At 40.0% G+C, this 10398-nt stretch overlaps 1 protein-coding gene across 10 annotated transcripts in view; it reads left to right on the forward strand.

The window, feature by feature from the left end:
- ST8SIA1 (ST8 alpha-N-acetyl-neuraminide alpha-2,8-sialyltransferase 1) overlaps positions 1-10398 on the forward strand; it is a 325545-nt gene that overhangs the window by 228247 nt on the left and 86900 nt on the right. For 4 of the 10 annotated variants that reach the window (XM_090043624.1, XM_090043625.1, XM_090043627.1 and 1 more), the window contains one exon: positions 1580-10397. The exons of 3 other annotated variants lie outside the window; for them this stretch is intronic. In XM_090043624.1, coding sequence (XP_089899750.1) covers positions 1580-2066 — 487 coding nt within the window. In that variant the 3' untranslated portion in view covers positions 2067-10397. Of the gene's footprint in view, positions 1-1579; position 10398 lie in introns of those variants that run through there. 3 more of the 10 variants (XR_016441877.1, XM_090043632.1, XR_016441878.1) reach the window with 2 other exon arrangements.

A 10398-nucleotide genomic window follows, 5' to 3' on the forward strand; every position in this document is an offset into this window, starting at 1 on the left:
TCTAAACATAAGCTGTGAATTTGGTGCAATTTTAAGATCTTTGTGATACCCTTTGTGGTGCTCTGCTAAGATCTGTGGTGACCTTTATCCAAACAATACCCTGGCTTCTGTTTTACTTGTTTGTATGAATGTCGTCCTTTAGCTCTCTTTTCAGAAATATAACAACTCTTAACAACTGTGTTACTGTGTAACTTAAAAACAAGCACTTTTATAAAGATACTAGCCAATTGTCCGTCAAGAATTACATGGGGGGGGGAGCGGGGTAGGGCTGGGATGGAGTGCTGCCACCTAATGCCTCATGCTGCCACTGTTTTGCCTCTTGCAGGGTTGGGGTCTATCCAGTCTTCAGCATGGCTTTGGAATCATGTCAGCATTCCCCCATGCATGGACCACTCTGATTGGCTGTTTCCATCAGTCAATCAGAGTGCAAATAAAGCATTACAGACAGACAGACTTAGGCTTTTATAACATTAGAATAATTGAACCAAATGAGGTCTGGAAGCTTTATATGTGTACTGTAGTTATAGAAGTATTTCTTACTGTTGCTGATAGGGAGTGTGACTTGGATTCCTTTTTTTATTCAATTTTTAATAAATCATTTTTGAAAAACAGAATAGAACTAGGCATACTCAAAAAATCTTTTCCCCAAATTTTTATTTTGATTTTTTTTAAATTCAATTTTGAATAACAAAAAGATTTCCTAGAGTGTTTTTCCCATTTCCATTTCGCATTTTTCGGTGCAAGTTCTAAACTTCCTGCTGAAGTTTTCAATAAAAAAACACTTTTTGTTTTGTCAGGTTTAAAGAGAGAGTGATACATTGTCTACCCAGGCCTAATTTTTATCCAAATATGTACCACTCCTTGCTATGAAACACTTACTTTCAGTACCATTTGTATCAATTGTGTCTTAAAATATTTGTCAGATCCCATTTATACTAGTACCTAATTTACATCTCTCATTATTGCAGTACTTGACTGCTCCAGGAATGTGAATTACTTTTTTTTCCTTATGAAGCATCTATGGGGCAGAGAAGTACTTCTTGTTATAAAGAAGGAACTAAAGCAAAGAGAGAGAGAAAGTGCTTCATTCAACATTGCACAGTCTAGCAGAGTCAAGAAGTGAACTTTCTGCTAGGTTGAAACAAAGGAGAGCAACTTCAAAACTATTCTTCCCCTCACACAGCCAGTAAACAGTAGGAAAAGGACAGAAAAATTAGCATTTTAGTTAAAATGAAAAGAAACAGGCAGTTGGAGAGAGGCTTTCCAGCTGAGGTCTGAAGGTCAATGAAGGACTGGTGAAGTGAACAGATTCAGGAAGACTAGTCCAGACAGCAGCAGAAAAAGCTCTTGCATTGCAAGTGGAGGCAGTGAAAGAAGGTCTGTGACAGACAATTAGAAGAAAGGGTAGACCCAGTGAGAAAACAGTCTATGTGGTAGGCTAGAGAAAGTGCACATGGAATTTGTAACTATGGGTAGGAAAGGTACCTTTGAGCTTGGCTCTAAAATTAAATATATATTTATAACCTAAATGCCTTGTTGGTTGTTTTTTGTTTGTTTGTTTTTTGTTTGTTTTTTACAGATTCCAGAATCTGCTTTGGTCTAGAAAAGCGTTTGTGAACAGCGTTAAAGTCTATAATCACAGCTATATCTACATGCCAGCCTTCTCCATGAAAACAGGAACGGAACCATCACTCCGTGTCTACTACACGCTGGAGGACTTTGGTGCCAATCAAACAGTGCTTTTTGCCAATCCCAATTTCTTACGTGACATTGGCAAGTTCTGGAAAAGCAAAGGAATCCATGCTAAGCGGCTCTCCACAGGCCTCTTCCTTGTCAGTGCAGCCCTAGGTCTGTGTGAAGAAGTCACGATTTATGGTTTCTGGCCTTTCTCAGTGGATCTGCATGGGAGGTTTATTAGCCATCATTACTATGACAATGTTTTGCCTGATTCTGGATTCCATGCCATGCCAGAGGAATTTCTACAGCTCTGGTTCCTTCATAAAAGTGGCGTCTTGAGAATGCAGCTAGAACAATGTGCAGAGCCTTCACTCCAGTCTGCTGTCTGAGAACCGTAGAGAATAGCTTGAGGATCTTACCTGTTTTACTTTCATGTTCTCCAAAAATAATTTTTTAAAAGGGAAAATACTTATAGATGTGCATGGACTATAAAAATGCCACTGGTTACAGTGATGATGACTTGAAGGCCAAATGAGAGTCAAGTCTTTATACATTATGGGTTATGGAAGTGGGAATTCAAAAAGCTCTTCATGGAATCCAGTCAGCAGTATTATCAAAACATGTTGAAAGCAAAACAGCTGAGCTTGCTGGGTCTGCATTTTAAAAGATCAGTGTAAAAGGGGCATTAAGGATTGAAGGGAGGCTACAAAGGGCTTTTGCTGACAGTGCCAAAAAGAACTGTCTGTTCCAAATTCCATTTCATTCCAGTTTGGCACCTATACGATTTTCTCTCTTTTCCTTTTTTTGTTAAAGCAGCAGCTGCTGAGGTTCACCAGCCCCCAGTCACTTCAAGGAGACCCAAGGGTGCCCAGAATCTGGTAGAATAATACCCAGATTTGGTAATAGAGAAATTTCTGTTTCAGGGGTGCCAGGAGGAAGTGGGACCTGCCTATTGTATTATTCAACAGTGCTAGTTCAGATCAGGGCAACATACAGCTGTTTTTAATGTAGTTTTAGGGTTTGGGGTTGATTTAAGAATAGTAAAAAAAAAATTGAGCGCTAAACTAAATTTACGTCAGGAAAAGAACTGAACTACAAACAATTTCATTAGCTTAGTTTTGGCCTGTTGATATAGAATGCCATAGTAACTTTTGTAATAGGATCTGTTCTTGACCAATTTACTGTACATTCTGTGGGACTTTTCTGTGTTCCTTTGTACTCCAATTGCTCGTTGGCTACAATGGGATTTTGATGTGTACGTATGAACGCAGGATCAGGTTGTCCATGTGCTTGTAGCAGAGAAAACACAACAGCGAATGTGGGCAACTTTTTAAAATTTATTAAAACAAAAGAAATTATCTCTTTGAAGCCAGTTTTAATTTTGTACAAATAGTTCCTTTGCTGTTGCAGTTGCACCATGGCTTTACAGTATTTTTCCCCACAGTCTTGTTTCTGATCCAAGATACTTTGAAAAATAAAACAGTCCTTGGGAACACTCTGTAAAAACTACGTAGTGAGTATAAAGTAAATGAAAATGTTAGGTGCTTATATAATGCAGTCATTTTCCTTATTATATTAATGAATTATGTAAGTGTGTACATTTCACTCTAGCCCTTGCACTGCCTAAAGGTCTGTTTTATTTTTGGTTCTTACTCAGGCAGTGGTTGGTCATAGAACCCATCTGTATTGTGAGTGAATTTTTATTTTTAGGACTCTTAATAAGAAGCAAATATTAAATGTTCATAGCCTGTGTCACAGTATCTGCTGCAAGACGTTATCAACACTAGCCTTTTAAACTCAGACCTGTATCCTCATTCTGTCACTCTATATTCCATCCCCAGTAACCACAACCTTTAGTTAAACAGTGGAAATAGTACAATTGACATTGGCTTTCTATAAAGATTTCATGTGCTGTATACATTAGCTCCAAAATAATAGAAGATTTTGCTTTGTTTATTTTGTTTTGTATGACCTGTCATATTTTGTGTGTGTGTGTGTGTGTGTGTGTGTGTGTGTGTGAGACCTGCATGCAGGATGAAAATATATTTATTTTTAAAAACTAGCTGCCTCTTATACTTCCTGCAAAAATAATTAAGAGTCTGTGTAGGACAACTAGGGAAATATTTGCCTTTTAGTTTTTTTTCAAACTGACATTGCAAAATAAGTGTTTTTTCTTATAAGAAGTGAACATTTCAAAACATTGCTTAGGTTTGCAATGTAGCTCCTAAAAGAAAGGAAGAAGAATTGGGCTAAATAGTGCTTTAGAGAGTATTGTAGTCAAACATGATAGGTTTCTATAATTCACTTTCTCTTTGTCCATATTAAAAATGTACAATCAACAAAGCTGATCAAATGCTGCTTAATCTGGTCTTTCTTTCCTCCTGGATCTGTTCATTTTTATTTATATCACAGTTACTCAGTCAGTAAGGATTAAAAAAAAATAGCCTTCTTTACTGCACATTGCAGCAAGTTTTATTGTATTGTTTCTTCTTGGACCAGAGAGGATAACTGTGTTTTTATTGTATGTGTGTGGACCTCGGAGGAAAATATTATTCCTAGAAAATATACTCAGTTTGAAATTCCATTCTCCCATGCTCTGAGGAAATAATTTGATCGGGGACACAAGAGGAAATAAGCATATTCATAGAAAAACTTAGTGCAGTGGATTGTAATTTGTGGTTTGTGGCTCTTCGTAGTACATTCAGCAGTTGTCTCATTGATGGGGAGGAAGCATTCCACTCCATATCTCTGTTTTACTGAAGCCACAGATATCCTGATGCTAGTGGTTTTTGTGGGTTCTTTCCTGAAGCTTGACATCCATCAGGCTGAATCACAAAAGATCTCTCTTGAAATGCTGAGGGAATGAGAGGCCCAAGTTACACTGACAGCTCTATAAATAAATAAATAAAAGGAAAGAAAAAAAAACACGCACCCCTCCCAGTCCTCCCCCCCAATTCTGGTATTGGAAATATTGCCAGGTCTAGATGGTCCTTGAGATGTCTCCAAAACAGGAAAGTTTTCCCAGCAAAGTTACTATGGTGAATAACGAAGGCTGTCTTGAATAAAAGTTGGGTAGTGTGAATCCACACAGGATTTGCTTAAATATCTGAGAGATGTCTGGGTGTGGCTTGTTTGGATTAAAACAGACCTGCAGTGGGATCCATGAAAAGTCTTCAGATGCTTTCCAAAGGAGTGTAAGGAATATACTTCAACACAAGAGGGACATTTGCAGTGGGGTTAATGTGGGGTCCTACAAAAGAGGTGGAAACAGCTGCACCAGAGGAAGAAAATTTGTTTTCTTCCTATGAATCTGTTTTGGTTGTCTGTCTCAAGAAGCTATCACTACCAGCTATTTTTCACTTAAACCTGTCAGTGGCTCATGACACAGTGCAAGAGGTTTACCGTCTGCTTTTAACCAGATGCAAGCAAGCCCTAGATAGGGTGTTGCATCTGCAGAGTCCACATGTTGATTGTCTGCAGCCTGTCTGGGTTTATTTATGGGACAGAAAAGTCACTTGAATTATCATGTTTGTCTTGAAGCAAACTGAAAGCTTAATGCTTTATTTTGTCATTAAAGATCCCTGTTCTATAGTCCCAACCCAAGGACCCTGGGTTTCTCTCACACTGTAATTAAAACTGTGCCTATCTTTTATTGCCAGATTGAAAACCATTGCAATTCATCCATGATAAAACCTAGTTCTAGCTTGCCAAAAGACTTGTGGAGGTTCACAGACCTTTATTCTGTAGTTAAGATGAAATGGGGCTGAAACATTAGTACTGTGGGTCTGCATGGAAAACACTGCCTGGGAATGCTGGCCCCAACTTTATAATCAGTTGAATTAAAAGCTGTGTCAAACTGCTGTGTATGTTCGGGAAGTTCAGTACTGGTCTCAGACTCAGATCTAGCCTTTGTAGTAAAAGTGCATCTCTGCTTTGTGGAGAATTGGGAAAAAGTTATGGATTTGTGCTCAAACTACGCGAAACTTTTTTTGGGGCTTAAGACTACAGAATTCCTTCAAATATAGAGATAGGTGAGAGACACCATGCAAACTAAGATCACAAAAAAGGTTTTTGTGTACCTATGAAAAATAAATAAAAACACTGCTTTTTGTTTGTTTTGTAGACCTGCCTGTGAGAAATAGACTGTGGCTTAATTTATCCCATGCCACATTGTGTGATTGGACTTGTATTAGAATGAAGATTGTCTAGTTTGGGCAGAATCTAATATGCTACATATGTCTAACATGAGTCTTGAGGGTTGAAGCTTTGTTTCTGTATTTTACAGAGTGCTTAATTGTTCTCTACATTTTTAAAAAGCTTTATTGAGAAAATGTTAAAATTAGTATTGTTCTGAGGCTTGGTAGAGTTGGAAGACAATGCAGGGCCCTGCACCTAGTAGCTGCAGGGGTACATAGTTGTATATTAACACATTCTAAGGCAGGGGTGTCAAACAGGCCGCAGGCTGGATCTGGCCTGTGGACCTCTGTGATCCAACCTGTGGGTCACTGAACTGTCCCAACATGCTGGTCCCAGCACAATGCACTGCATGTGGTATGTAGGCTGGACCCAGTACTGTGTGCCCTGCCCCCTCAGGGGGCAGTCCAAGGCAGGTACTGTATGCAGCACCCCATTGGCTCAGCTCTGGGCACTCACTCCAGGGCTGGTCCATATTAGGCAACGCCAGAGCCAGTTTATGCTGCATACAGAGTATGCCTTGTGCCAGCCCCCTTCGTTGTGTGCAATGCATACAGCCACTTCAGTCCTGTGCACTGTATGCAACACACACTGGCTCTAGGGCTTGCTGTACACTAGGCATGCATGGCCAGCATTGGATACATGTGGCCCACAGCATGTGGGTTGGACCCAGTGCTGCACATGACATAAGGGACTGGCACAAAGTGCAGGCAGTACACAGAGGGTTGGTCCCAGACCAGACTACCAACCCTCAACTGGCCTGAGGTCCATATAACTTTGACACCCCTGGTCTAAGTCATGCAGTTATCCTTTAGCCTATGTTCATACTGGGTAAAATAATTGGGAATTTTTTTTACATGATACTATGATATGAAGAAAGACAAAACACCTCACATGGTAACTATCTCTCAGTTTGGAACTGCCTCTCTGGATCTCCAGATCTTCTTGGAGTGACGGATTCAGAAAGACTGGAGGAAGCTCAGATTAGGGTAGTGTCAGCCAAAGAACAGGGGATTCCTTTTGGAACTTGATGGTGAGAGGGATACAGCAGAGAAGGTTTGGAGCATTGCTAGGAGCGGTTGACATGTAGGCATGCTTGAGCACTTCTGTTCCATGGGCAGCAGCAGTACATGGGGTACTGTCAGAGCCAGAGGTGTTGGCAGTGGCAATGGCCGGACAGGTTGCAAAGCAGCTGCTGTTTTTGTGCTCTGCCCCTCTCAACTTTTGGTGTCCAGTATTGGTGTTTCAAAAGACCCCCCTATCACAGACACTGTGAAGCAAATGTGGTGGTGGCTGCCACCCTGGGGGTGGGGGAGGGGGTGCTGGGGAGTGTGGAGAGAGAGAGAAACTATAACAGAATGAAGATGTTGATGGAAACCTATATTCAGTTCCCTTCTGCTTCCTCACATGTATTTTCAGCCTGACAAACCTGCCTCCATACCCAAGGCAGCTTCATGCTTTAGGACAGCAGTTTTCAACCTGTGGAACGTGGACCCTTGGGAATTCACAGACTATGTCAAAGGACGCTACAAAGGATGACCGTGATTGATCAAAAGTATGTGAATACCCACGTTTACATTTCAAAGGAGTCTGTACCTCCATTCAAAATTTTTTGGGGATCCACAAATGAAAAAAGGTTGAAAACCACCACTTTAGGGAGATGGAGTATTTTCTTCATCATCTCCAGTCTTCCTGTAAACAACTACAGTATGTGTCTGAGGCAAGCTGTACTTAAATCTAGTAAAGGCTCTTTTGTTTGTAGAAGTTTGCTACACATCAGTTAGAAAGATGAGGGCCTCTTGATTATATATCTTAGCACTCAGTGGGCGAGGTGTGGGGGAGTTTACATGGAGTTCAGATATTCTAAATCCATATTGATGTCTCTTTCTATCTTTAAAGCTGATCTAGAGTTTTTTAAAGTTTGCTTTTGTAAAAATAGGGTAAAAAAGACTAGGACATAAGGGCAAGTTCTTGTCTTGGTTCTATAATGAGAAGCTCTGTGTAATTTGCTTTTACATCATGTCCAAGACTTTCCAACAACATTCAGAGGCAACCAAAATGTAGACAGAGTATCTTGCAAAGTGTGAAATGCCTTCAGCTCCCATTTGAAGTTAGTAGAAGGTGGCAAAGCTCAGCTTCTCACAGCAAGGTTTAACACCTTAAAAGGTACAGTCTACAATACACACAGTTACTCTATTGGTATTCACAGAAATTCCAGGTATAGAATTGGCAGCAGAATATGCAGCAGAGTTTGACATTCTGTATTAAAAAAAAATAATCTTCAGTGTGGTCTGAGGACATCATTTTTTTTTTAGCTGACCTCTATAAACCTACATTGTGTGGTATGCAGAGCTATTATTTCCCTACTAAGGACAAGATCCAGTATCCACTGAAATCAAAGGATTTAATTTCATTGACTGCACTTGCCACTGGATTGGGTGCTTAGTAGGGGTGTGCAGAACAGGCTGTATTCGATCTGAATTCGGATTCAGGCTGAATCAGGGACAGTGATTTGATGTGTTGATGCAGATCAGTGTCCAAATTTGATTCAACTGAATCAGAATCTGAAGATTAGATGCTGATTCAGAGAATCAGCAATTTGGCCATAGACACAGCTTTAAATGTTTTTTTATATACCTTGAGGTACCAGGCGTGGCTCGTGAATGCTGTGATGCTGAGGTAGATGGAGCGTCCCACACAAGTGTGGGAAGGCCCCCCACATGCTTGGTGGTGAACCTGGAAGCGGACTGGAAGTACTTCTGGTCCACTTCTGACTTCATTGCCAAGCACACGGGGGACCCCCACATGCACTCCCGGGTTGGTTATCAGCCACGGGGGGGGACCCTGGGTGCCCCCTCAGACCTGGAAGGCACCAGTTGCCAGGGAAGGGGGGGGGTCCCCTCCATGCTCCCTAGCAGACCCAGAAGTGGACCAGAAGTGTTTCTGGTCCAGTGCTGGGTCCACTGCTGAGCATACCCAGTGCTACTGTGGGACGCTCTATTCACCCCAGAATCTCAGCATTCACAAGCTGCCTGGTATCTTAAAGTATGTAGAAAAAGCATTCAAACCTATGTCTGTGTCCGAATCATCGAATCTCTCCGAATTTATTCAGAGGGTTCCAATTCAATTCAGAGAGATTAAAGGGTCTCCTGATTCAATTTGGATTTGGAGATTCAGCCACTGAACCAGCCAAATCTCTACCGAATCAAATCAGTGACCAAAGCTTCACACAGCCCTAGTGCTTCTGTATGCTAGCAGTCTTATATTTTTAAAATGCTTTTCATTGTATAGCTTATGTTTTCCATCTGTTTCTTTTCTATTTCACCTAGATATCAAAATATTTTTGTAATGAATATTACAGTAATAGCCCCAAATGCTGCAGTATCAGTTTTGTAAACTGTAGTGATTTGGACCATTACTCTAGAATAGTTTAGCACACATTGTAAAGAACATTTGGAACGTATTTGTATTAGCTTATTGCCATTTCTCACTAGATTCTGTAGTTAGGCAACAATGATGACTTTGTAACCTTACAATCATGCTAAGTTTGATTCACTATAGTATGTTCCACCATGGTAAGATGGATGAGTGTTGGCATTGCATTGCATCCAGTAATTCCTCCAAGGGAAAGTGGCCTGGCCTTTTCCCTTGTTGTCTATCACCATCCATTTTATTTTAACTGTAGGCTGCCAGGAAGGATCTTTGTGGCCTGGTGGTAGCAGATATATTGTGCTGCTATGACCTCTGTGCTAGCAGAGAGACTTTCCATCACTGAATACCAAGGAGTGAATCTCTTTTTGAGAGTCTCTCTAGAGTTTTCTTTGACTTATCTTGACTCGCTAAGAAGTAACATTTCCTAAAAGTTTCCTCCAGTTTTCCTGTCCTGATTACTCTCCTTCTTAGGGTCAGGAGAGAATTTTTCCAAAATCATTTTTTCTTTGTTTAAAAAATCAGCCAAATCATACTGTCTTTTTAAAATTTATTTTTAGAAGGAGATTTTATAATCTGGTATGAGTCCTACTAACTAAAAGAATGCTGGATCTGAAAAGCACAAGTTCTATGTAGACCACTGCAGATAATGTAGTCACTAAGGTCTAAATTAATGGAGAATTCTGACTTAAAAAAGAATGTATCACGACTGTTGCATAGTGATTACTTTTTAACAACCCTCTGTGTCTTCTGGGATTTTCCTGGATATTTTTTATATTTTATATTTGTTTAAATTGCTTTGATTGTGTGAGCAAGGATGTTTTCTCACTAGTAATGCTCTTTGTCAGACATTTAAAAAATTGTTTTTGTACAGCTTTAAAATGCTGTGATATTTTTGGTAGTTTTTAGGTCATAAAATTCACTAACAAGTTTATTAACCTATTTAATACATGTTATGAAAGTATGTATTCTTGAAGCACAAATAGTTGAAAGAGGCTAAGCCTTCTCTAACCTAAACATATCCTTCTTTTCCACTTGAAAACAAAATGGCACTTACTGCTTTACATTTCTATTGATTGTTTCCACATATTGATCCCT

This window comes from Crocodylus siamensis, chromosome 4 (assembly GCF_052110815.1).
Source record: "Crocodylus siamensis isolate JL-2025a chromosome 4, ASM5211081v1, whole genome shotgun sequence".
In the NCBI taxonomy this organism is placed as follows: domain Eukaryota; kingdom Metazoa; phylum Chordata; order Crocodylia; family Crocodylidae; genus Crocodylus; species Crocodylus siamensis.